We start from the raw sequence: 27,384 nt of genomic DNA, 5'->3' as shown, positions 1-27,384 counted from the left end.
TGCAGACTTCCCAAGAGGACAGTCTATAGTCTCATTTTCACAGCTGCATATGACTAGAGGTGAATAAATTATGTCTGTAAATAACTGAATTTGCTTCTCTTTGGCCTGCAGGTAAGGCTGTTCTTCAGAAGAGTCCCGTTCTCTGATGCTGTTACAAATTTAATCTAACAAGAGTTGAACTTCAGGCTTCTGATTTAAAAAAAACAAGAGGTGAGGTAGAAGACGGACAAATACAGCCAGCAGCAATTAGCAAAATAATGGGATAACATCTGTGTTCAGTGCATCTTAGCACCAAGTCTTTTCCAGAGGTACATGCTTTCAGAAGGTGTTTTGGCTGTGCAAGGAGAGGACTGGAGGATTGCAATCTTTAATTTTTTTCAGAGCAGTTACTTGTCAGAATTGATGAGGGTTCCCAAGAAACTTTTCAGATGGCTGGTCTCGGTGGGACTGCGGGTCTTTGAGGTCCTGAAGCAACTGCAGGGAACTGGGTTTGTACTGGCTGCCTGAAGTGTAGAAAACACATTTTGTGAACTATTTCATGGCTTGAGACAACTGGTATTTCTAAACTGGTTCTTTACCGTTTTTAAACAGTTGTTAGCATTTATACATACATATAACTTTCTCTGCTCCTCCCTTTCCCTTTTCCTCTCCCTCTCCCTAGTAGCATTTACGTGTCCCATTATGCTGTTTTCTATACAAGCAGTAAAACAGCATTTCTCCTTCAAGCATTTAATCTATTATATCTCATATGATGCTGCATGAAAAATCCTCCTAAGCAGGACATGAGGCATTAGGAACTTCGCCTACAATGATGCAGCAATGTAAACATAGCAAACATGAAGAAAAGAAGGTTTTAAATACTACAAACCTCGGGCCAGGAAAATGTGATATGGTAAAAAAATCAGGACTTGACGTGGCAGGCTGGAAAAGATGTTGCAGAAAATCAAGATGACAAAACTCGCAGATTTCAAAGTATGGCTAAATATTCAGTATTAAGCTAGTGGTATTTTAAAACTCATTTTCATTTCCTGTGACATTCTTCATATTCTCTTGCAACATTTTGTTTTGATAATTTTTATTTTATTTTATCAGAACCAGATCCACAGCTTGGCTAAGTAGCTTCTCTGGTATTTGGCCACAGAATTCAATCTTTGGCTGTTCTGCTAAGTAGCAGCCTGTTCCATCCCGTAGTACAGCCCGTGTTGACAGGGCAGGCAATAAAGCTCATACTTACCCATACAGAAATCCTGTCTTAACACATTATAAATTATCATAGAATCATAGAAACGTTTAGGTTGGAAAAGACGTTTAAGATCATTGAGTCCAACCGTCAACCCAACACCACCATGCCCACTAAACCATGTCCTGAAGTGCCTCGTCTACATGTCTTTTGAACACCTATCTTAAATCTTTGAACACTTATACTTGGGAATTCAAATGGTTTTAACACATCAAAAAGCTACAAAGTCATCAGTAACTGTAAGAGAAAAGGCACTGTATAATTTGGATTACTCAATGCGAAATAATGCAAGTATGCATCGATCTTACCTGATTATTTCTTGTGTTATGACTTGGTCTGTTGTTTTGCTTTGGTTGCTCCACATTGTTATCCCTGAAATAAAAACCACATCCATCAGGCAAATCCCTGTTTGGTTTAACTACCTTCAGGGATGCAGTGTTTTTCAAGGGACGAGGCTGTGAAAGACTGAAAGAGTTAATGTCTCAAACATTGTAGTGGGGCAAGTTTTGCTTAAAGATGAACTCTGCCCAGCAAGAAACCAAGGTGAAAAGCAGCTCTGAGCACCCATCAGCACAGACATCAGCAACAGGCCTGGGAGGGTGTGCTGGGGTGGTGCACAGCTCCCTGTTCTGATAAGCTGTTTGGATACAAAGATCAAAAACAATGGTCACATCTGCAGGGAAGGGGAGGTTACTTCCCAAATAACCCCTAAGCCCACTGACCCATTTCCCGAAGGTTACACCTAATCAGCCTAATGAGTTTGAGTGCCTACCCGAAGGAGGGGCAAGGATGATAAAAGGGCATGAACTGAAGCACCAGGTGCGCAAGCCCACCAGAACTGGACCCCTCAGCTGACTGGAGCAATGCTGGACCCAGGACCACTGAAATCTTTCTCTTTCCCTTTTTCTCTCTCTGTCTTATTCTCTTTCATTTTCCACAATCCCTACACCTCATCCCTTTAAGACATAAACCTGTTGACCAAGTCTGGAACTAGGAGTGGATCCAGCCGCCCCCCAGGCTTCTCTCTGAGTAGTAGTCTAGAAAACAAGGGGGTCTGCTCTGAATCTCCTGACCCAATGGGAGAGATCTTATTCCCTGAATTGATGTATATGGTTACCCCAGGTTACATGGTTTGCTGAGAATTTCATGCCAGTTCCTCTTGTGAGAGACCCCACCACTTACTGTTACATGTCCCAAGTTCAGGCTGCTTCTGCCATGAATAAAATGTTCAACTGATTATTTGGTGTGGTTTCACCTTAATTTAGCCCGAGGGAATTCGGAATTCAATAGGACTCCCTGGTCTGTCCAGCCCGGGCCGTGACAGAGGCTACAGCTGAGAGATCTGGATTCTGTTTCTGACTCTGCTCCTTTCTGGCCTTGGCAAATAATTTCAATGTGCTATGCCCCTGTGTCCATGCAATACAGTTATCAATAACAATTAGGAAAGTGCGATGTATTTTGGGAAAAAATGCTTGAGAACTGGCAACTGGAGTATGTGGATTAAACTACCTAATAGCAGGGTACTAGCTATTAAACTACCTACTAATACTATTAGCAGGGAAGTCTTTTTCTTTTAGGAGGTATGGAATTCTTTGAATAGATAAAGAATCTACCTGGCTTGCTAAAATAATCTGGAGCATGCTCTCAAGTGTTGAAATACGCATTTGTAATAAGTACAATACCTGTGTTGTCTTCTACTTTTCCTGCAAAACTTTCTTCTTATTGCATCACGCTTAATTACTGCTAATACAGTAACAATTACTAATGGCAACACAAGGAGGAAAAAAATAAGCAGACCATCCCGAAGTGATGTATCTAGAGAAAAAGAATTGAAATCATGTAAGATAGTAATCTTGCTTAACCTCATATTAAAGCATTTTTTCTGCTAAAAACACCTTTCTGTTGTAAAAACTACAATCTTCAAATTATTATAGATTAAAACTAGTAACTCCACTGAAATTTGTAAAATGCTATGATCAGAAAAGTATGATTTGGCCTTATGTTATCAAAAGTTCTTTCTGCCTTACTCACCCCATGTTGTATGATATACAAACTTTTTCATTTTCCATATATTTTTTCAAGAATTCTAAAGCAGACAAATTCATTTTTCATTTGCTTACTCACAAGTGATCTGCACATCTTCTTTGTCTTCCTAAGCTATTAATAAATACAAAACATTTGCATGGTCTCTCACTGTGAAGGCCAGCAAAATCTACTCCATTTTCCCTTTGTAGAATTTCATGGCTCTTACACAAGCCAACTGCTGCTTGCTGCATGCACCTTGTTAACCCCTCTTGTTGCTGTGAGACCCTTCCCATACATAAAGGCTGCAGGTTTCATTCTCAAGCTATAGTCTTCCTCTATGACATCCATTTTATCAGAACTCTGTTTTAAATACCTAAGTAAATATCCAAATATCTAACTATTTAAAAAATGTAACAGTAATTCTAAGCAACTAATGTATTGCTTTTTCTCTCGGACAAAATAGAGGTCAATTTCTCCCTTGGACCAACTTCCTTGATCTCTTCTTTCTTCTTCAAGTCAGTCCATGATTAAGTGTCCCATGCAGTAGAAAAAAAAAAAGTTGAAAAGAGGCTGAAAAAACCCCTGGGTTTAGTAGATTATTTTATCAGACACTGGGGGCAGAATGAAGGCCAGTTTCAGTAGCTTACCTATGTGAGCTGGACCACTGTCAACACTGCCGCCGTAGCCTGACTGGTCACAGAACGGCGGTGCCCATCTAGAATTGCAGTGGCAGTTACCATTGTTGTTGCACACCTACAGTAGGTACGACAGGGATTAGTCAAATGAACAACACCTTACTGGAAGTGGCCACTTGCATAGTATTGCATAGAATACATGAAGTATTAACTGGGAATAAGCTCTCCCCCTCCATAACATCCCAAAACACTGAGTGATACTGATACCAGAAGTTCATCCTCTATAGAAGTTAACCTTTGTTTTGTTGTTTGCCTGCAATAGAATACAGTACAAAGAACTCAGTTTTACAACCTTTGGACTCCATTTTGATTTTTCATGGAGACATATATAAATCAGGAATCACTAGACTCAAAGGATATTTTCCTTTTACAATTCAACAGCTCAGTAATATCAGAAAATTCCCTAGGGAAATTCAGAAGAAATGTTTTTCAATGTTAGTGCTAAGAGGTTTACAGTATACTGGCAACATGAATTACAGATAAAAAAGCAGACTTAACTTTTAAAACAGATCCGAAAAAAACCAAAGCCATCTGGATGGTTATTGCTTTTATGCAGTGATTTTGCACCTATCTCTGTCTTCTAGAAACAGGGCATGAAAACACCATCTACTCACCCCATTATCATTACACTTCTGCTTTACATCACAGCTGTAGCCCAAATGACTTGCATCAACACATTGAAAATCTACACAGGCCTGAAAAAAGTAATTAGTGTCTTTCAAACACAAAACTTCAAAAAATACTATCCTTTTATAAATATACTATATAAATCTATATGTTTACAAGTCTACAGCTTTTACTTAAATGTCAAGAAAAAGGGATGATAGAATATTCAGTACTTTACAATTTTATAGCTGTATTTGTCTCAGGTTTTCTTAAGTCTGTGGATGCATTTTGATGGAGTAATTTGAATAACTGATAATGTAGTTAGAACTGATTTGTAGCATCCCAGTTTTTTAAGAGCTAATTAATTGTTTGTACATGTATGTGTCAAAAAGCAGATTTTTTGTTATATTACAGCATACAAATAAGAGAGCTATGTAATGCTTTTGAAAGTTAAAAAACTTTCTAATTTCTGGAATATATTCTGTAATGCTGCTGTGATTCATCTTACCTTGTTTTCTCCACAGGCTGTTCCATCATGAACTTGAGCAGGATCAGGGATATCTGATCCTAAGTCAAAGTCAGAAGACCAGCATAAAACACCAGATGCGTTATTGACAACACTCCAAGCAGGAAGATTTTGAAGACTAACAGATGTGCACTGGAGCTTGCCACACAGACTATGCCTGTATTGAATGAATGACACTCAGAGACAAGGTGAACAGAAAAAAAACAGTATCAGTGCAAATATGCCATCCAGTCAAACTTTTTAGCTTGCATTTCAGGGAAATATTCTTTTAAATCTCGTGTTGTAAGAGTTTGTAACAGAATATAGTTTTTACATTGCAGATTTTAGGATTAGTTTTATTTGCTGGTGACTTACTGAACAGGACATTTCTTGTACACTCCACCTCTCATTCCACAGTTTCCAAACCTATCTCCTTTAATATTTGCTTTTTCAAAGCATACATCAGGTGCTTTTCGTGCCCCTGTACAAAAAATAGTGAATCTTAGTAAGCCACTACACTGTCTTAAAAACAGGAGAAAGAAAAAGAAAAATTGGAAATGTCTATTAGGAGACTACAAGTCTTTTTACATTAAATTATAAACATACCTTTTCCATATATAGATTCACATTGTGAGTCAAAACTCTGGCATACTCCATAGTAGCAATATGCCTTCATGTTGTCGCATGGATAACCATTCATGATATAAAAGTCATCTGGACAGTAGGCATTGCTTCCATTGCAGTATTCAGGTAGATCACAGAAATCCATTTTTGGTCTGCACTCTGCTCCTGCCACTTTAAACTAGAACCAGAGAGGAATGCCACCCTACTTTTATTTTGCAACAGCAGAAGTTCTAGCATGAAACAATGACAACTGGGAACCTTCTGTGATTTTAAGGAAGACAAAATAGTTTTTCAGATCAGTATCTAACGAATATCCAAAACTTCCCTCAGTTTCATAAGGGTGTTGCTATAAAGTTTATGAGCTGAGCCTGCAGAGGACTTGGGTAGATCATGCAAATGCACACACAAGTACAAATTAAAAAGCAGCCAACTATCACAGACTTGGGTGAAGCTTGGTGTTGCATAATGGAGATCACTACTACTGAGTCCCCTGATTGCTCATGCCTCCTACAAGGTATGACACAGAGATGACGTTCCATTTCTAAGCTACTGGTCAAGAGTTGTTAGACACAAATTCTCTGCTTACTGTCTCTACTAGTGAATGTAGTTTGATAATGTGAAAATACGTCAAGAGTACTATGATAGCTCTTTTCAAACATTAAAAATTACTCGTAAATAGTATCAATTTAGCTTAGTAACACATAGCCTACCTTGCAATTTTTGCAGCACAGTCCTTGAGCGCATTGCGATCCAGGTGTGAGTTTGCAGGTTGCAGCATCACAGCAAGGGTTAGTACATTCCTGAAGAACAACCATGGACAAGGGGACAAAATGTTTTTACCTTGCTATATAGCTGGGAAGTACATCATCAAACCAAGTGCAGGGACGAACCAAACTTTAAATACACCGTCTCTCTTTCATGTCCTGAGGGCGACAGCATTCTGCTCTAACAGACACCAGCACACAGTTTTGCTGTATTTTTTTACTAGAAGTCATCAGAAAGATACCTGTTTTGATGTGTTGTGGCACAGGGGTATAGGATAGGTTTACACTTTAAATGGACACTAAGAGCAGAACACTTCGGTTTTTAAATAACACTTCTTGTCACCCCTCATCTTATTTTTCCACTACACTAGCAGTTTGATGTAGAGAAATGTTGGTATCTTTTCATGACTTAGAAGAAGGCCTATATGATGGAACCTGAGTTTGTTGGCAGCCTTTCGATTTATTGGTGTCTTTTTTGAGACACCTTTATTTTCTAAAGAATGAGTCAATATATCCCATTGTTTAAAGGACATTTTGGCAATGCAAATATGGCTAACAAAAGTAATTTCTCCCACAGGAGAAGTTTAAGGGTTACAATTAAGAAACCTATAAGTGCTCTACAGAGGGGTAGTCTCTTTTCTGTAACAGAAATATCCATGTTGCTAAAACCAGCACAAAAAACAGTGGTGTTTCTACATACTCTGTACTGAAATGCTTTTCTTTCTTAGGCTTTGGCTCAAAGTTCTGTGAAATCCAGTAGCCCTCAACTGAGTTCATGTCAAAATCAAAGTATGATTTTAGGCTTTTTCTAAAATTTATCCTCATATTGTTTGCAAAAATGTAAATTTAAAAGGAAGACTCCTCAGGTATTAATGCAAATCAGGTATACCAAAAGGCCAGTGTTATACAACAAATATAATATAATATAATATAATATAATATATACAAGTATCCAGTTGAATTTCATTCATTACCTGTGGTTTGCCACAGTCACATTCTTCATTGTTATCGACCACGTTATTACCACACACAGGTTCTTTGTAAATATTACTTGTTTTGGGTGGATTTCTAAGGCAGTTTCCTCCTCCATTTAGAATAAGGTTCTCAAAATCATCAGCACTGCAGGTGCTGAAATTCCTGGATCCACTGGAAAACATAATATTATTTTTTAATTATAAATATTTTGCTTACAGGAAAAAAACACAACTCAAGCCCTTAAAATATTGTCAATCTATAACAAATATTGTGTTTCATAATGCTGGGAGATCATGAGATACTTCATTTATACTTTATTTTGCATTAGAGTACAGTACTAGAAGTTAAAAATACTATGTATAACATAAATGCAAGTACTTTCAGAAGCCAAAGAGACAATCAGATTATCCATTCTGGTGTCCTATATAAAACAGGCCTTAGAAATTCCTTGTCTGTACTGAGTCTAAAAATGCTTGATTAAAAAAATACTTTCCAGAAAGACATTCACCTTAACTTGGAGTCCCTAAGAACTCAGGAATGCAGCTGCTTGTAGTAGTTTTGTCCAGTGTTCAATTGCCCTGATTTATTAATACAAATATGGATAGATAAAATAATATGATCTTTTTCTCTTAAGGGGAAGCCAAAGAACAAATGAACTGAAAGAAACATAAGCTGAGAGATTTTGTTTAAATTAACTGTTAAGAGAATTTGTGCAAAGGATGCATGTTTGCACAAACCCAGTGAATATAAGTAAAGCATTCTCAGCAGGGTAAAAAAAAACAGCAACACACTATCATTAAAAAAAAAAATAATTCAGAAAATCCAAATAAGTTTTTAGGAATGCTACAAATAAAGAATGACTCAATTGGAAAATAGATAACTTTTCAAATAAATTAAAATGATGTCAAGTCCTAAGTCAGTGAATTCACCTCTATGATTAAACTTTTCAAACAACTCCCCATTCACAACAGTTCTTCAAGATTCATGGGAGTTTCATAGGTTATAAGGCATAGTTACTGCAGATAGATAACAATTATTAAAATAAAATAACTGGAAATCTTACTTATCTGTGCTGTGCATAATATAGGATGCAGGACATCTTTTATCATCGTGTTTCATTCCGAGATTATGCCCCAATTCATGTGCAACTACTGTAGCATGACGTAACACATTGTTATGATTCAACTAATAAAGAGAATCAGTGTTAAATAAAAATTGTGAAACTAAAGAAAATACTGTGTTTCCACCTACTAATTTATTCAAGCCACAGAGCTCTCAGAGGCTATGAAGACAGAATACTAAGCTGTATTGCAAAGCAAAAGCAGCAAGAACAGACAGTTTGTCACTGTTTATTTTCAGGTAGGGCCAGATTCTGCTACTCTTCCTGTTCCTTCCATTAGGATCATATTCTGAATAATAAGAGTTGGCAGTTGGACTAGATGATCATTGTAGGTCCCTTCCAACTGGAAGTATTCTATTCTAACACAGTTTATCAGTCATGACACCGATTTCAATGGAGTCTTCAATGACAAATGTACTATTAAAGAACAGACTCTGCTTTTGAGATTGCCCACAATGTTGTGGCATCCATATAGTAAGGACAGGAACCTCTGGACATACAGGTTCTGCCCCAAGGGTGAAGGAGAAGAAAATAGTTTCTTACTAATTTTGCCATATTTAATTTTTTTGCCTGTTTACAGCCTTATTGTGGGGAATTCCAGACACTTGAGAATATAGTGCTTTATGTTCACTTTCTATCCATGTAAAAAGTAAAAAAATACATATTATTTTGTAGCTGTACTCCCATCTTCAAAACACTGTGGTTATGAACTTTAATGGTATATGGATGCACTTTTCTTATGCAACCTTTAGTTAGATGGATTAGAGAAGGCGATAAAAAAATATTTCAGGACTAAATCAGCCAAGTGGACTGGAATGTGATGAAAAGAGAAGAGAGAAATTAGAGAAATTTGGAAATACTCAAAAAAAAAAAAAAGTATAAAATATGTACAAGTCTTTACAAAAGAAATCCCATGAAAGAAACCATACATCTCCAAGCCTAGTCTCCAAGACCAGGGTGACTTGACCAAATAGTTCAGCAGAGTGCACATTATTTATTAGGATTTTCCAAAGGTACCTCTGGGGAAGCAATGTCTGACAGTAGGAGTATCTACAACTCTGGATTTTGTAAATGCACAGAGGAAAGCCTTCAATTGTTCAGGTACCTCTTTGTCCCACTAGCAGCATATCTATGATAGTTTAGCAGCTCCTGTGCAAATTTCTTCCATTAACCACAACATTATGTACTTACAGTGCTGATTGACCCTCCCTGGACTTGTGAGCAGACAGTACCTACAAAAGCCATTCCAATGGATCCATCATAAGAGCCTCTCCCTCTGCAACAAAGCAGTTTGAAGGTGTTGTTGAAAGAGGGGCTGAAAGTTCATGATTTCTACTAAAAGACACTGATGAGTTTGAAACAAATATTGCAAGACAAAATTTGGTCTTCTTGAAGTCGGGAAGAAATTTATCACCATATCAGGGTTTCACCGTAATTAATAATGAATATCTGAATAACAGAGCTTGAAAATAATGATCAATCACCTAAGTTTGCTGTGTCAGTGCCTTTGAGTTCACAGAATCACAGAATGGTTGAGGTTGGAAGTGACCTCTGGAGGTCATCTGGTCCAACCCCTCTGCTCAAGCAGAGCCACCTAGAGTTGATTAACTATAAAGAATTCATTGTAGTTTGTCATTTTGCCAGGTTAAAACAGTTTGGAAGTTGAGTGAATTTTACTCCAGTTATATTTTCATTCATAGACAAACCCCAAATCATATACATTAACAACACTGGCAGCATGGCTAGTTTTTCCACTGAATGAAAACTTACATTATGAGATGGCTAACATCATTTCGTGATCGTTTAAGAAGATCTTTCTGTCTCCAAGAAACAAATCTACTCAGTACATCTCCAGCTGAACCATCCATTACAGATATGTGGTTTGTGTCTGTCCAGATCTCTAATCCAACCAAAACAATCTGGATGTTTAATGCCCTATACATCTGAAAAAACCATAATGATAATTACTGTCCATCAGTCTGTTTCAATTTAATTATAAAAGATTACATCACTAGTACTGAGTAAACAATAAGCTGAACATACTGAGACATAACTTTAGTTTCTTTGAAACTAAATATAAAATATTTGTCTTTATAAACTAAAATATAAAATATTTATAAATTATAAACTAAATAAATATATTTATAATATAAAACTAAATAAGGAAAGAATATATGAATGAAGACAATCTACTTCCTGAAGGCACCTAAACACATCTTTCAGTTGGAGAAGTTGGAAAGACCATGTTCGTTCATTTCCTTAGCTAATTGTCTTCAGGAGAAACTGGGAACAGATGATCAGAGAGCTTATGGAATTGTTCAAAGCGCTGACAGTTTGCTTAATAAAAACCCACAAACATGTGAAATACTCTTCCTAGAAATATAAAACGTACTGGAGACCTCATGTTCCTGGAGCAGTCAAAGTCTGGGAGCACACAGAAATGGTTTAAAAAAATTTGCATCTCCCACCCTGCTTGCACCTCTAAAAGACTTGTGCATAGGTTCATGCTGTGCCTTAAATGTGTTACAAATTTTTGTATAACTTCCAAATACAGTTTCAGAACTGCATTAGCCACTCTTTTGAAAACTATGATAAAGTAGAAACTACTGAATCTAGGCAACTTATCAGACCTACCCCATCAACATAATTAATCAGCTCAACTGTTTCCTTTTGCACCGCAGCAGGATCAGATTTCTTCAGCAAAAACTGTAAAATACCATATGAAAATGTCAGAGAAAAAATTCAATGAAGTAATAAAATGTATTTAGCATTGGATGGTATCATTACCCTGTTGTTATCCACAACCATAAATAATTCCACATAGCTTTTCTGTGGCAGGACAGCTCGCCGCTTCTGCAAATTAGAAAGCACATTAAGTTAACATAACAATTAATGACTGGAAGGTTTTTTACTTATCTTTCTCATGTTTTTCATTTCATGTGTTTATAAAGCTATGATGCATTTTTTAACGTGGTCTCAAAAGTCAATTTGTTTTAGATTTCCAAATAAATATCTGTATGTCAGTAATTCAAATCTGGTCAGACACTGGGATGCATGAGCTGAAAGGCAGCTTTGTGCCTTTCCTGTCATACCCATGACTGTCTTGGGCAGTACTCTGCTCTTCTACTAAAGGATTGCTTCAAGCTATGTTAAATTCCCATTGTGCTGTTCTTCTGTTTCAGGGTTTCCTTAGCAGTACTGCCACCAGTTTGGGGTCCATGAAAACAAAGGCAATACAGAAGTGGTCTGCCAGGCCAAACCCACCTGCAATGACACCATGCCAAAGCAAGAGCTCTGGAGACCCTTGGCTGCTGGAACAGGCTGAGGAGAAGGCTTGGACTCAAGAGAGGAACAGAAAGGTATTTACCCTCAAAAGCTTTTCCCTGCTAGAGGTACTGTTTGATAAAAATGAGTATTTCACTGACTGCTTCACAAACATCTTCTCGTGATGAAGGCTGCCATTCAGCACACCACATCGGAAGGGGATATCCTGCATATCTTCTAACGGGTAAAACACGTGTTCAGATGTGCTGGATGTGTTGAGCGGCTCTATTCCATACCATTTACCATCAATGTAGAGAATTCCTCTAATAATCATAAAAGAATGAAAAATTATTCCACAATTTTCCCGTCATGGTTATGACTAAGTGAGTGAATGACAGCTGGATACTTAAAAACTAGAACTGTTCATACCATTATGTTGAAATAAATTATTATGTTAAACTATCTTAAGGTAGGGGGTAGGTTCAAATGCCCAACAGGATCTCAAAAAACAAAATAGAACTTACTTGAAGTACTTGATCCTACACAAGCGTGGGCTCCTTGAATCAGTTAGCAGGAAAGCCAAATAATTACTAAATGAGTCTGGATAGTGGGTACAGAGCTGATGCAAAGGGTCTCTCTTAGTCCTTATCTCTACTCTCACTCCTAGCCCCATGCAGCTAAAGTAATCTAGCATTTTAGCAAAAGATACCTTCTAAGTTGGAAAGAGAGGCTAAAAGCAATCACCAGGGTGTTTATGAGGGCAACAGCAGTATTGCACTGCTGAGTACAGCTAAGTAGAAAGATTTTGCATTTGTCCATGGCTCAGAAACACCTACCACATGCCCATTTGCTGTACCAGAATCTTTCAGAAGCTATTATCTTGTTCTCCAGAATCTCAAAACTATATTTAGAACAGGAAGTCTCTAGTTAATACCTTGTGAAAGAAGATCCTAAAAAATGTGACTAAAAGGTAACCAAAGGATTTGAGTCAGCGTAAGTCTGCAGACAGCCAAAATGAAATATCTGTTCTGCTTAGGGAGATCCAGCATTACCTGAAGTACCAGTATGTTGACAATTTTATTCTTCATTTAAAGGAATGCCAGGAAATGTCATAATTTATTGTGAGTGGCATCTCACTGTGATGCTATACATGAAAGATATCTGGGTGAACTTTATCCCATTTGCCTCTTCATGCTTGTCAAAAAACCATCAAACTGAACAAGGCTACTACAACCAACAAGTCTATCCAAAGTCCAGCTAAAGAGCCAAGCTCAGTGAACACAGGGAAACATGGGTACACTCTAAGCACATTCTGAATATCTGCACAATTTGTTGTGCGTGGCATCTCATTTTGCCAACTCACATGGACTGATTCCACAGGGATAAACCCCCATCTTTTACGCATTAATCAGGCCCATTTAGGTTTCTCGAATAAATGTAATTTTCTTGTATTTGAAACACAAAAAATTGTTTCAAATTTGGTCAAAACTTTTCCACAGAAATGGTTTTTCTTTTGAAACCTGCCCATTCATAAGACAGAATTGTTTGCAGGAGTGTGTTAAGTTTAGCAAAAGCTTCATCAGCATTTCTTCTAGAGAGGTACTGCTGGTCAAGACATTCACATCAAGTAATAGGGGCCTCAGTTCATGTCTGTGTTCTGCCTATATTTGGATTATGCTCTCTCTCATGTTATCTTTTTCTGTGAAGGAATTTTGGCAAAGGGGAAAAAAGTGGTAGTTGAAGGAAGATATAAAACCTCTAAAGAGTTTCAGCTTCATCAATAGGCGAAATATAAAAAAAAAATTGCAAGATAGGATGGTGTTTTCTCTCCAAGTGTATGTTGAATAGCAACTGCTTTTTGGTACTGCACAATGAATTACTGTGAAGTAAAAAGCAAGAGGTAATACCTAAGGCCATCGCATGTGCTAAGAGCAAGCATCGAGTCAGCAATCCCTTCAATAGTGCCATGATAATAACAGTGTGTCTGAAATGCAACAAAACCACATGATTAATGACAAAATAAGGTTGTTGCCTTCAAATGCAAACTTACTTTCTAACCAGCCTTTTTATTTGCATGACTTTAAGGCTGGCTGTTAAAAATTTACAGAGTTCCCTATTCTAAAAGTAATCCCAGCCTTCTTGGAGTAAAATATTACTTGACATGAGTACCTACAATAGCATTTGGTCCCTTGGTTCTAGGAAACAACCAGCTTTTTAGTTTAACCCATCACCATCATTTAAAAAAGTCTTTTCATCTACGTTGCTCATCCTGTTCTTAAACAGACTTCTTTCAAAGGCTGATCTGAGAAGATCTCCCATGCAGTTTCCCATAAGACTTAATTGCTCCCAATTAAGTCTCACTGAGCTTACATGCAGTTTAAAGTTGAAATTAAATTCAAAAGTATTTGTAAGGCTTGTTTGATACAGGACCTAAAAACTATAGACCTTTGATGCTGCAATTGTACCTTTAATTGCATACTATGCACAGGTGACCTAATCAGGTAGCTCAAATTCAGTCTTGACGTAATCTCCTGGCATCTCCTTTCACACCTTGGAAAACAGTGACGCTGTATCACTGTAAACAGCCCACTCCCTCAAAAGACATAGGACCTTATGTTTTGTATCAGTGGTAACTGTTAAACAGAAATGCTACAAATGTGAAAACTCACAAAAGCCTCTTTCCCAGCAAATATATTTTTCTTCTGTAGATACTTTATGTGCATCACTTGCATTTTCCCTTCCATTGCCAAAAATGTAACCAATTTTCACTGTCCTATTATAGAGATACGAAAACACCCAGAATTAATGGTTGTGCATTTGCTTTTGCTTTGAAAATACGTTTAGATGCATACACACCCTTGTTGTCATCCTTAGTTCTATCAAATTCTTAATATGGCCTTCAATCCATAAAGTTTGAGGAAACTCTGACACAAAAGGGGAATTTTATTATATACGATACCTTGTTTTTTGATTGTGTTGCCTCCAGTTCCCCATTTTTCCCATATGTATATAGCATAAAGTCTTCGCTAACAAGCTTTCTGGAAACAAAAATAAACTACTGCTCTTTTAACAGTCTAGAAAGCAAGAAATAAGTCAAGAATCCTAGTAAGTACTACATTCTGTTAGCAGCACACTCATGCTAAATTACTATTAAAATCCATGGACACGAAACAAAATACCTTAAAATGAGCTGCATTATTTGGAGAATAAGTTATTTTGAAATATTTTAACTAAAATTTCCATAGAGTAGGATCTGAGCAAACTATGTTGCCTCGGGGTCTAGACTATTACAGGCTCAGGAATGAGGAAGAGTAACAGACAAATTTCTTCAAATACAACATGGCTAACAACCCTCCCCCTGCTAATAAAAAGCTAATGCTGAACTGAATTCTAATTTTTCATAAGGATTTTCTGAAAAGTGTTGTGCTGCTAATAAAAAACCTAATCAAAATAAATTGCTTCACAGCTAGAAAAGATATTATTCCCTTTTATTTGCAAGCTAGTACCATAACAGAGATGCTATTTAACAGTCGTTTTGTAATTACTACTATCGGCCATGTAAGTGGTTTCTTCTGAATTTTTTCAGCATATAAATACTTGTCTATATGCAACTAACTCCCAAGATGGTATGATTCCTTAGAACACTCTAGCACATACTTATTTTTCTTCAGTTTTAGGAGATATGTTCCATTTCTGGTTTTAACTGAGTAAGAAAGATTGTCATCTGAATGCTCCTGAAAACAGAACAAAAGATGATACTTAATTAGGTGATTTTCTACTTGGCTGTGTCAGTTCCATGTTTTGTTTGAGAAGAGAGGTCCAGCTACTATGTATGTTTTGAGTATCTACCAAAACACAGATTCCTAATGCTCATGCCTTCTAGATTTCCAAGTCTCAGCAGCACACTCTACATACTTTCCTATGGAAAGTTTAAATGCTATTAATCTATAAATTTTCACGTAGAAGACAGAAGGGCACAGACCCTGTATGCACTCTGCCCAACCACCACATGTTTGATGACACTCCTTATGTAAATCATTGGCAACTGGACGAATGACTCACGGATTCTTCCTTCCTTAATCGATTTGCACAAAGATGACTAATGCTATTTCAGTAACAGTTATTTCAGTAATTGAACTCGATATCTAGGACAAAGGTAAGTTACTGCAGAACTGAAGAATTAAGGCTAAGATTTTTTAACTCATGCATTTAACCTGTGTGACTGTGGGACCATTTCTACAAAGTGAGCATCAGCTCTTTAGGTGCAACGTGATTGAAATCCTCTGGTTATCCAAAGACCAGGTACAATGAGAAAAAGAACATATAGAGCATGGATGTTAGTTCAAGTTCGAGTTCAGCATCTAATCTGACTCAGAGGAAATGGAAATATTCTTCATGTTCCTTTTCACTTCTGTCTTACAAGGCTGTTAATAGGACTGGAAGTTTGAAAGGTGCTAACTTAGAGTGCAATCACAGACCTTTGTGGGAACAAATTTACTCAAAACTAGTTGAAAACACTAAGAATCTGAAGAGATAGTGTGGGGTGCAATTCTTCACAAAAATAATCTCTATATACCATAGACTCTGTGCATTTATGTGTGTGTAATATAGGACAGTATTGTGAAAAACAGCAACATCAGAAGAAAAAAACAGATAGAATAACAAACCTCATGAAAAAATGGGTGATGTGTCTCTCTGCTCGTCAGACTTTGAGGAATAATTATTTCTAATGTAGAAAGTCTGGATGTCTGTTCAGAAGATACACCTAAAAAAAAGTTTGAAATTTCTAAAGAATCTGAAAGGATAAGTAAGACATTATGTTGGCATCTGCACAGTGGTGATTGCCGAAAGACCATTCTGATCTGTCCATAAATGGAGAAAGACCTGATTGCCCATGCTCAGTTTGGTCTATTCTGTCTCTGCTAGAGCTCTTGGATTATGCTGGGAAAATCGCAGAAATCAACATTTTCATTCATGGCTAAGTTACTCTGCATTTCTGAGTGTTTAAACCAAATAGTACGTGGCCTCATTCTCTGCAGAAATGCTGTTTCGACTGTACTCAAGGTTAATGACTACATCATCCCAAACACAACTGATGTAACGTGCTACAAACTGCAAATTCGAGCAAAAGTTTTCTTAAATGGGGTATCCAAAACTGACTGGCAATCTTGGCTTTAACTCTCAGTCTTAGTTACTCACATTATAAACTGGGATAATAGCTCAAATTTTTCTCATTCCTTCCTTAGGCAATATCAAACCAAATCAATTATTGTATGAAAAAACAATCCCTCAACCAATATGACAGTAACATAATAGAGAATCCCAAGAACAAGGAAAAAATAAATAAAAAAATCCTTTCCTGTATTCAGCACGTACTTTGATAGTGATGAAGAAATAGTTTAGGAATGGTCAAACTGGTTTAAAAAAAGTAACTTCAGATTAAAGCTGGGGTTTTCTGGAGCACACAAAGAAAAACTATCAAATGATTTAAACACAATCTTAATTCTCACATATTCTGGATTATTAACTTTGTAACTTTGTTGATAATTTTTGAAACATTTTTTCTTCTGTGACCTACACTTCTAACCTGATGTACCACAGAAAATTTATGCAGCTACCTTCTCTGCCCACCCACCTGTCCCCTCACAGTAATTTTTGAAGTAGCTGGCCAGTTAAAATCAACTGTGCAAGAGATGCTAACATCTCAAATGGAATTAAGTTCCTTCAAGCTTTGTGAAATCACCTCACTGGTGCCAGGAAGACTGTGCTGATCTGTAAATCTACAGCAAGGGTCTCTAGGAGTGGCTGATGGACCTATAGTACAATTATTTTGAATGGTGGATCCAACTTTGCCAGGCTGTTTCAGAACTTCACTAGGCAGAGAACTGGAGAATATTGTATCTCCAGAAGAATAAATTCAGTCCTTAAATACTCTGGGGAATGTTTTTTATTGGTTACAGAGCCATTTGCTGTGGGCTCACCTTCTAGCTACGGCTAGGTCCTGCACTTGCTCATCTTCTCCCTTTTGCTCGTGTCTCTACTTCCTTCTGTCCTTTCCTTGATTAAATCAACTCCCCCTTTAGCCCTCTCCTTCCATTTAAATCCCTTTACTCATATTCCTTTCTCCATTGCCCTGAATGAGGAATACTTACAGTTGTCCTCTGGGTATAATTCTGCTACCTGCTGAGTGTATAATCTTGGCTCACCGTGCTTGCCTCCTGCCATTGCCTATCGCTGCATTTTGTTCATTCCAGCAACAGTTAAACCTTTGCAAAAGGTCTGTAGCCTTTTACGTTATATCGGAACCATCTCCAGAACATCATGCTAATGCAGGAAGCTAAAGATAAGAAGTCTGCTGAGTATCTGGTTTCAAGTAAGCAGTTTTGTAAGGACAAAAACAACGACCAGTGACTTTTTTTAAAATTGTGTGAACTTGAATTCATCTTCCTTTTTCTTGTCTGCTCCTCAGTCTGGTTTGAGTGTTGACTCTGATCAACAGAGACTCAACCATTGCTTTTAAACATGTTACAGAATCAACAATAACATGGGTTTTAACAATGAAAGTGGTTTCTTCCTTCTTAAATTGGTCTTTCATAAGGAAACAAAGAGATTTCTTCTCATTTATAGTAGCACAAGGTCACCCTCAGCCTCCCACGTTTCTGTGAAAGGACTTCATAATTGCAAAGAAGACACAGAATCACCCATCCAAAGCAAGGAGGAGGATTCTTCAGTGTAATGACGATCTCTACCTGTTAGATAACATCAGGATTTTTAAAAGCTAGTTGCAGGTAGCATATGTTTACCATTAAAGACTGCCATTGCAATCAAAATGTAGGAGTTGCTATTAACAAACAGGTTTGCAAAAAAATACCAGCACTCAATATTTACTTCTGACTTTGCTCTTAATCTTCAATAATTTTATTATCTAAATTACAAAATCCATTCTGTTTCATGAGTTAAGTATATGTTGAACTAACAGTGGAAATGCAGTTCTAACAATTTAAATTTTGACACCTGAAAGCAGGAAACCACCTTTAATGCAAGTCATAAAAATATCACTTTCTAAGAAATATTTCAGGTGTTAAATCTAAACTTAAAATCTGAAGCCAAATCATAAATGGAAATGAGCTAATGAAGAACTAAAACAAAACTGTAGGAATTTCCTTCGCATTACCAAAGATCAAAATCTTTTTCTCCAGTCTTTACTGTCGATGAGAGCGACAGTAACTGCAGTTGTCACAACCAGTGTCCGGTAAAGATGATGTATTTACATACCTACTACATCCTGGAGAAAAAAAAAAAAAAACAAAACACAAAGAGCTCAGCTATAAAAAGCTTCAATCTGTAATCTTTTCCAGACACCTCTTTGTTGAACAAGATTTTGTCAATTGGCAGGTCAGCTAAAGCCTAATACCTGGGGAGACCAGTGACTCGATTTGAAAGGAGTGCATCATTAAAATCAGGACCAGAGAGTACAAGAAGACTTGGAGAAACTTTCTAAATACATAACAAAAACTGAAAGCTTACCTTTTATCCAAGAGGGTTTTCCAGTTAAAGTTAGTCCAAAAGTGAACAAAAATAGGCTGTGTTTTAACATGACTAGATTTCCCGGAGAAACTACTACAGTATCCGAGCAGACACCTGTACCTGGCTCTTAGCTGCTCTACACAGGCAAACTAGAAGAACGAGAACCGTCTGCTCTGAAGGTAAACAACAGAAAAAGCAGTCCGATACTACATCTGTGCTAAGGAAACGGGAAGTAAAATTTAATCCATTAGGCTTGCAAAAAAACTGGTTAGACAGCTTAACGCAAATAAAAAGCAGCACATTCTTAAGTGCTGATTGGAGAAAGAGCGCCAACCCATGCCCGGATCAAACTGGTTTATTCTAAAGGATTTTGATACCATGGTGAGATCATAAGAGATTAGAAACATAAAATATTGCTACCAGTGGATACAATGTTTAGGATGTTTATACTGGCTATTGTCAGCTCAGTAAAAAACTCTAGTATAAAACAATCTACTCCTTGAAATTTCAGCTTGTTGTTTTCCATTGTTTTCATCTTTAAAAATATAAAAAATACAATGCATACAAACACATGGAAGCCCCACGAACACATGGAAATCCCCCAAACAGGGATTTTACCCCATCTCTTCTATATTAATTATCCTCACCAAAAGTCTGCAATTTTGTGCAGCTCATTGTTCTTCTAGCATCCGAGTAACCTCTGGAGGCATCATGCAATCATATTGTGACCAAAAGCAGAAAATAGACGCTTCTAAAGCTGGATGAATTAGCAATGCATTTCATTAGTATCAAGCACATTTAGAAACTCAAAAAGGAGACTGAGACGACAGTTTTCATGCTAAAACATTTACATTAATTAATTTTAATTAATTCATTAATTAAAACAGAGCAAATCCATTTTTCCATTGCTAGTAGATCACATAAAATAATGGCTTAAGTGGCAAAAAGCAGGGATGCCGACTGCATTTGTAATACCAGCTTGTAGAAAGCCTGTTCAAGTCATATTTTGTATTTTTCACAAACCTAACTAACGTTCCTCAGTCGAGCACTGAGCAGAAGAACTCGATATCCGCGTTCCCTGGGTTTACGCCTGCACCGCAGTGTCAGGGGCAGCTTTCCCCGACTCCAGAAGCCAGCATCCTACTGAAAATTAAATGAACCCAATCTTTTATTTATAGCCTCTCTCCCATATGCGTGCAACTCGGAAGGGAGAATTCCGTCGCTCCGAATTCCGGTCTTTTATCAAGTCCCGTAGCACTGCCAAGCTTTTAAGGCTTCTCCATCTCCGCGAGAGCGCGTTATCTTATTAGAAAAAGGACTAATGCCGGCATTCCCCCACACCGCGGGTGTTACTTCAAACGCGGGGCCGCTCCCCTCCCTCTCAGCCTTTACCCCCCGTGGGCGGGACGCGGGGTGGGCTGGCGGATCCCCTCAGCCCCCACACCCACCACCACCACCACCACCACCCCGGAGGAGCCGAGGCGGTGTAGAGCCCTCTGCTCCTGGAAGGCGGGCTCCGGGCATGGCGGAGGGACGCCCGTTTGACCCGTCCCGTCCCCGCCACAGTCCCCGGGTGCCGCCGGTACCTCAGGAGAGCTTCCCGCCATCCCAACCGCGCATGCGCGGAGCTCCCGAGCCGCCGCCGCCGCCGCCGCCTTGCGCAGGCGCACTCCGCCCGGCGGCCGCCGGGGAGGGTTCCTGTCAGCGTCTCTGCCGCTGTCGCCGCTCGGTTCCGCCCGCGGCGTTGCGATGGCGAGCGGTTGCGCGGCGGAGGAGGCGGCCGCCGCCATCGCTGCCGCCGACCCGTGCTGTGTGGCGGCGGGGTGCTCCTGGCCCTGCGCGCCGCCGGACGGCCTGGCCCGGGCGCTCTGCCTGCGACGAGACGCGGGCGGCGGTGAGGCCAGGTGAGGGCGGTGGCGGCTGAGGGGAACCTCCGCCGCCAACCCGGGGGGCCGCGCCGCCCCGCTGGCTGTTCTCCTCAGGCGGCTGCGGCGAAGGGGGCGGCGTGAGGGGGGGGCCGGGCCTGGGCCTGGGCGGTGGGGTGGGAGCGGGAGCGGGCCTGGGCCTGGCGGGACAACGCGGCCGTGGCGCTTCCCCCAACCCCGCAGCACCGAGGCCGTCGTCGTGGAGAGGCGGACGGGCGGCGGGAGCGAGGCGCCCTGCGAGCTGCATCTGGAGTGCCGGCCCGCCGGCGCCGGGGAGATGGTCTCCGTCGGTATCCTGAGCGAGGCCCGGAACATGGAGGTCTACGTGGGCGAGGAGTACTGCGGGACCGGCCGGGGCGAGAGCCTGGGCGCTGCACGGTCCCCGGGGTGAGTGGCGGCCTCTGGCCGCGGCCCTGGCGGGCACAAGGGGGTGCCTGCAGCAGCGGGAGGCGGCCGTCGACCTGTCTGTGTGTGTGTGGGGGTTGCTCCTGGGTCCCTAACAGCGTCTGGCCCTTCTCTGACTGGCAACGTCGTTCTCTGTCTGTGTATCTGTAAGGTGCTCCTACTAGTAAAGACCTGATGTCTGCACCACGAAAGCCACCCGGTTTGGTCTTTCTGGAAGGTCTCTGCAAACCTGGTGAACGGGCACAGGCACTGCAGGCGCCTGGGATAACCCTGGTGTTCTCCTCACAGTTACAGGTGGCTTGCGCGAATGCTGCCTCCTTGATAAAGATAAAAAGCTGCAGTTACGCTAGTTACCTTTTTGTTCTTCTGTAATTAGCGAAACGTTCAATTCAGTAAGTTATAAAGTGCCACTCTGAAATTCTGCTGGGTAAGACTACAGAAGGAGTTAGGGCAGGTGCAACATTTCTGTATCGTTCAGTCTTTCTGGACAACAGATTTGCTCATCTCTTCAGCAGATCTATTTTAGTTGATCTTTACAAAAGATCTCCTGTCTATTTGATACATACTCATCTCGCACTTTTAAGAACAAGAGAGAAAATAAAAAAAACAAAGAAGAATTTCTTTTCCCCTTCAATGCTTCCTTCCATGCTTTGCCAGGGGAATTAAAGCAATGTCTTCTGTTTTGTTTTTAAGTCGTTACATGGCACATCTGCTGCTTAATTAGCTAAATAAAAACGGCCAACTCAGAGTCTCAGGGAAGATGTGTGAATAACGTACTGAACCTCAAAAGCTTCCCTAGTAGATAATGTACGTACACATACAAATCCTTTTTTACATACGTATCTGATAAGATTCTGTACAAGTTGCATAGAAGCATTAAAACTGCTATACCGCATTAGAAATATGTTCTAGTCGTTCTTGTTTCTTATCTAAATATTTACTGATACAGAGTATTTCTACTAAAGAAAAAAGTACTTTATATAGTGATGTCACAGCTCGTTTATTTTATTTTTTCTAGCGAAACTGAAAAGGTTACTTTATACCAAAAGTACCTTAAGTTTGAATGCCCTGCTGCCTCCTGTAGAATTAAGGTAGGGAGTTGAACAGAATTGTTTTATTTTTCTTCGTCTTTTTAATCACTTAATTGACTAAATTGCATTGCTCTTACTCAAGTTATTGTTTTTATACGCTTTATTGCTTCATATAATCACTTAAAAATCTCTTAGGTAGTACTTTGTCTTGACAGAGTTCTCCTTTTAAATTTGTATCACACTTTTCTTGTGAAGACTTATACGAGAGAGACAGTACAGTCTTAGAGGAAAAAAACTTCATAAACCAGATAAACTGCAGATAATCAACAGTTGCTATGTAATTAGAATTGTTAACTCTGATGGGGTTAAACAAACTTATGAAAATCTGTATGGCCACTGCTCTTAAGTGGTTAGAAGATCAAGGCCTGGTTTATCTTTGAGTCATGCAGACCACCTCTGTTACAGTCAGAATTTTCCAAAGAGTTCTAGCAAGGAGAAATCGGCTTAATTTCCCTGGAAAAGAGTTCAACATTGTTTTTCCCAAGACTCAAAGAATAATGCATTGTCCCATACATACAAAGAAAACATGAAACTATTTTTTCCCTAACCAAAATATTTTTTCTTCTTCTTGCAATAGCTGCTCTCCATTGGTGAGAAACAAAGAGTACTCATCAGTAAAATAATTGTTCAAGTGAAAGCAGTGTCTGCAAAACTAGCAACTGATTTTCCTTCACTAGGCTCAAGCATAGATCTAGACAGAGTGCAAACTATAATGGAGTCTATGGGATCTAAGTTGTCTCCAGGTGCTCAGCAACTCATGGACATGGTCCGATGTCAGCAGAAAGTAAGTCACTCTGCTTTTCCGTAAACATAAATAGTACTGGTCTGTGACCATACCTTCTGTAACGGTTAAGCTGATTTGATGAAGAAGATTTTTTTATTTTATTTTTTTTTAACCCATTTGCCTTTCTGCCAATTTAATCCTGGTTTAACTATTGCCACCCTTAAATGAGGGCAGTGAATAAAGATTGTGTACTCAGGGAATCACTGTGCATACATCAAGTCCAGAGTTAAAAACTCTGTGTCATCATCGTTTCAAACTTCACTGCCACCCTACTCTCCTTTTGTTCGTTTCCGTTGTCGCTGCTTGTCAAGGATGGTGGGCATGTTCACTGTAATGTCTGGGGTGTAGGTTAGATGGGCCAGTTTGTCTCCTTTATGGTTATTAAAAGGGTGTCACCTTCAACTAAAGGGAACGTGCTGTTACAGATTGTTTATTTGATTTAGATTCTAGTCCTGCAAAGTAGGCTATTTCAGCAGAATCCTGAATCCATCTGATGTTAAAAATTTTCTGTTCTGGGGACATAGCATGGCAAAAATGAAGTCAGTAAAACTGTTTTGTTACTTAGAAACTGACAAGATACTTAATGCGTAATATGTACAGGGAAAATATTTTCCTATGCTTTTTCCTAAGAATAGAATTCAGAACTACTTGTAAAATCTTTATAACTCAGCATTCTACTGCTGTGATGTAAGGTATCTATTGCTATTATTGTATAATTTCCAGTATATTTTAATACTTAAATATTAATTGTATTGTTTTTCTTTCCATCAGAACAGTCTACCTCTTGGAGACAAACTTAATTGGATCTTTGGGAAAAATTCAGACTTTGGAGGTGACCACGCAATAGATGGATTGCGCAGTGCAGCTATTCAGACATTGCTAGATCAATCAGTCAGTGAACCTTTGCCTGTTAAAAAGCAGTTAACAAGTGAAACAATATGTGAAGACGTAAAAATAAGTCATGATCTGAACACACAGGTACCCGAAAGAGGGAATACTTTTGATTCTGATGGACTTACTACCCAGCAAAATACAGTTGACCTCAGAAATGATTTTAAAGTCATGAGATCTTTGCATATGCAGGAACAAGTGAGCGAAACCCCAAATGTAGCTAATCCACAGGTGCTTCTTCCTTTTCTTCAAAACTTATGTAGTCAGGTAAATCGTCTTCGGCTAAAAGATGGCGATAGGCATTTTGGTAAAAATACAGTGACTAAAGAGGAAGGCATCCAGTGTGTTGGGTAAGTTAAGTTTCGTAAACTTATTAAAGTAGTAGTTTGACTGTATTTATTGACAAGTTTAAAAAATAAACAAGATCATCATGTAAGCATTTTATTCTCATTAACAGCAATTGTGAATCTTAAAATATGTGGTTTTGAAGGCTGTGTGGCGATGAACATGATTACAATTAATTTTTCAGATGACCTGCTTGAATATAGGAGATTTTTCAGAAGAAATCGCATAATTTGTTACTAAACTGTTTGTGTCTTTTTTGCCTCCATTTCACATTTTATGATTTAAAAAAGAAAGTATGGTCTTTCTGCAATTTCATATACATTTAGTTTGTCTTTCTTGTATGTTCCTACATTTTCATTTTGACTACTTCTACCTCCTAATTCTTATCTCTTCCTTTCTTCACACTGTGCGCCATGATCTTTCTGCTGTATTCAGTGTATCTCATCCCACCCATCTTTCCTGTCCCTCCTCATTTGTTGGCATTTACAGTGCAAACTTCGTAGTAGTAGAGCACCCAGTTTGATACCTAAGGAGCAATAGAAATGGCAAGATGTAGGAATTGGGGTTCTAACAAAGCCTGAATATCTCCAGCTCCTGGGAAAGCGCAGTATTTTTAAAGAATGCAGATGCAAAAATAAAGAATTGCATAGTTTGTATAACTCTTGAAATACTTCAGCTGAGAAGAATAAAGTCTGCCATACTGACAGAATTTGAACTCTGTGTATACTGTTGAGTTGCATGGATTTTGTCGTACATAAATAAGCTGTCTGAGCCTTTGAAAAAATCAGGTTGAAAGAAGATGGCTATATACCCTAGCATGTTTCTAAAAAAACCTCCTGAGATTTAAAATGTGGCAGGTGGGCAAGGTATTTTACTTGTGCTAAAAACCTAATACCTTCTGAAGTTTATCATCTAATAAATGAGATTTTAAATTTAAAAGAAGTTCAAGTGCCCAGATCTCTATCATGCTCCTTGCCGTTAAGAAATAGGTTATACTTATTCTTATATTTGCTCTTTTCACAGGGTAGAACAACAGCCTATTTGCTCCTATTTGGAAAAGATTATCTCAAAAAATATGGATCTGATGGAGAAAAGACTAATGGACTATATTGATCGCCAAATCCAGGCTCTTCAGACTCATATAGATAACAAAATGGTTCTTTTAATGGACTTGGTTCAGAACTCAAAGCCAAACAAAATTTCACAAGCGCACTATGATTCTAACGAAGGGTTCTCTAATGGAGAGAGATAGATGTATATAGATATAGGACTTCAGTGTAAGTACTTTAAAGGCAATTATACTTTACAAAGCTTAGTATTTATGGAGTTACAACTGTAAAGAACCTCAGTGTTGTTGACTTGCATTTTGTTACTGTAATTCTATCCACTATTGTACACATTTGCTAGTTTTATGAAAGTTCTTAAGAATGTGTGGTTTTTTCCTAAATATAAGAATTTTGTATGCCCTTTGTGGCTTATTTATTTAAAGAGCATTGTTAAAAGCCGTATGAAACAGTTTCCCAGTTTCAGTTCGAACAATGGAGAAGTACTCTAAATAAACTGAGTTACAGCTTATCTTTTTACCTATGTGTAATCAGTTCACTTTTTTGTTGTCTTGATTTTTTGTGTGTGTGTGTAACATGTTACCAGTAGAACAGAATGTAGGTTTTTTGTGCTTTTAGTTTATTTTAACGGCACTCCTGTGAAGATGTTTATTACTCCATCTATAAGAGGAAGGGTAGTACTGGCATTGCCGAACTTAGACTGTTTAAGGAGTCAGGTTTAGAGAGACAGGCTAACTTGAGCTAACTTTGAAAGCCTTGCTGGCTGTACAGGCACCTAAGTTAGGAATCTAGGCTCCTCAAGTGATGCCTAAAACAAGACTGTCATATACTTTTTCCCTCCTTAGTTAATTGAGCCATGCAGGAACAACTGAAATGAATGTATACTTGCAGACTTCTATTTATCCGTGTTTCATTATCCTAAGAAATGTAAGTACTTCATTCGTGGTTCCTCTCAAAGGGATTTTTTTGCCAGATAGAATGTGCTGGGGTAGGTAGGATCTGCTGCATTTCACCAGCCTTAGGCCAGAGAATTAGCCTTATTGCATCGTATTTACTTCAGCCTGTTGGGATCAGTTCTGCTGTCACTTGGGGAGGTAGAAATGTGACTTGGAAGTCCCTCTTGTGGAAGGTCAAGCTTCATTCTTCATTCTCTTTATTGCTCTTTGAATTCTGGGGTGCACCTTTTCACTTGGACTGTATAGAGACTTAATGGTAAACTCCTAGTTTGTATTCGGTGTCTTAAAATGCATTGAGCAAAAGCTGTTGATGGGGAAGCAAGTGTTGACTGAGCAAGCACCATAGGCATGTACAATCCGGTATCTTTATCTAGTCTATCTAGTATTTTCTTCTGAAAACTGATGTCTTTTGAAGACTGTCAGATCTTGATGGTAGCATCCCACAGGAGGAGATTTTTGAAGAGAGGGTAGTTTGCTTTGAACAGACATCTCGCGGTTGTCCCTCAGCTTAACTCATGCCAGGTGCAGTTTCAGAGTGATTCAAAAAGATAAAAAGATAATTTTTATTTTTGAAGAAA

At 38.7% G+C, this 27,384-nt stretch overlaps 2 protein-coding genes and 1 long non-coding RNA gene across 4 annotated transcripts; 2 read left to right on the top strand and 1 right to left on the bottom strand.

The window, feature by feature from the left end:
• Nucleotides 1-198: 198 nt before the first annotated feature.
• Nucleotides 199-19,348, top strand: LOC126042458 (uncharacterized). Of its 2 annotated transcripts, XR_007507160.1 has the most exons (5): nucleotides 199-308; nucleotides 5,091-5,280; nucleotides 9,748-9,851; nucleotides 11,737-11,913; nucleotides 19,214-19,348. It is a non-coding gene; the product is annotated as an uncharacterized LOC126042458 (long non-coding RNA). The 2 variants fall into 2 exon arrangements; XR_007507159.1 differs by lacking the exon at nucleotides 9,748-9,851.
• LOC126042457 (disintegrin and metalloproteinase domain-containing protein 9-like) lies at nucleotides 306-19,450 on the bottom strand. Its single transcript, XM_049809561.1, has 22 exons — nucleotides 19,346-19,450; nucleotides 16,486-16,583; nucleotides 15,476-15,552; nucleotides 14,778-14,856; nucleotides 13,726-13,802; nucleotides 11,922-12,141; nucleotides 11,342-11,407; nucleotides 11,189-11,260; nucleotides 10,325-10,497; nucleotides 9,746-9,830; nucleotides 8,498-8,619; nucleotides 7,434-7,605; nucleotides 6,406-6,495; nucleotides 5,678-5,873; nucleotides 5,447-5,552; nucleotides 5,075-5,249; nucleotides 4,575-4,655; nucleotides 3,913-4,018; nucleotides 2,923-3,055; nucleotides 1,549-1,612; nucleotides 869-921; nucleotides 306-503 (listed from the first exon to the last, which is right to left on the bottom strand). The coding sequence occupies exons 1-22, from the start codon at nucleotides 19,413-19,415 to the stop codon at nucleotides 425-427; spliced, it is 2,394 nt and encodes a 797-aa protein (XP_049665518.1). The 5' UTR covers nucleotides 19,416-19,450; the 3' UTR covers nucleotides 306-424.
• A 1,608-nt stretch (nucleotides 19,451-21,058) lies between these two features.
• C9H10orf88 (chromosome 9 C10orf88 homolog) lies at nucleotides 21,059-26,369 on the top strand. The gene is made up of 6 exons (XM_049810883.1): nucleotides 21,059-21,249; nucleotides 21,454-21,657; nucleotides 22,694-22,766; nucleotides 23,344-23,550; nucleotides 24,322-24,791; nucleotides 25,810-26,369. The coding sequence occupies exons 1-6, from the start codon at nucleotides 21,095-21,097 to the stop codon at nucleotides 26,036-26,038; spliced, it is 1,338 nt and encodes a 445-aa protein (XP_049666840.1). The 5' UTR covers nucleotides 21,059-21,094; the 3' UTR covers nucleotides 26,039-26,369.
• Nucleotides 26,370-27,384: the final 1,015 nt, after the last annotated feature.

Source organism: Accipiter gentilis, chromosome 9, assembly GCF_929443795.1.
Source record: "Accipiter gentilis chromosome 9, bAccGen1.1, whole genome shotgun sequence".
NCBI classification, from domain to species: domain Eukaryota; kingdom Metazoa; phylum Chordata; class Aves; order Accipitriformes; family Accipitridae; genus Astur; species Astur gentilis.
The sequence above is the reverse complement of the archived record's forward strand: the minus strand, read 5'-3'. Positions and strand labels throughout refer to the sequence as shown.

What these genes read in the sequence shown, in the direction of transcription:
- LOC126042457 (XM_049809561.1), bottom strand. Translation starts at nt 19,415, where the DNA reads ATGTTAAAACACAGCCTATTTTTGTTCACTTTTGGACTAACTTTAACT. An exon ending in TGAATCTATATATGGAAAAG is followed by an intron (nt 5,553 to 5,677) that starts GTATGTTTATAA and finishes TTTTTTGTACAG; the next exon opens with GGGCACGAAAAGCACCTGAT. An exon ending in AAAAGTAGAAGACAACACAG is followed by an intron (nt 1,613 to 2,922) that starts GTATTGTACTTA and finishes TTTTTATTTCAG; the next exon opens with GGATAACAATGTGGAGCAAC.
- C9H10orf88 (XM_049810883.1), top strand. Translation starts at nt 21,095, where the DNA reads ATGGCGAGCGGTTGCGCGGCGGAGGAGGCGGCCGCCGCCATCGCTGCC. An exon ending in CTGCCTCCTGTAGAATTAAG is followed by an intron (nt 22,767 to 23,343) that starts GTAGGGAGTTGA and finishes TTCTTGCAATAG; the next exon opens with CTGCTCTCCATTGGTGAGAA. An exon ending in TGGTCCGATGTCAGCAGAAA is followed by an intron (nt 23,551 to 24,321) that starts GTAAGTCACTCT and finishes TCTTTCCATCAG; the next exon opens with AACAGTCTACCTCTTGGAGA.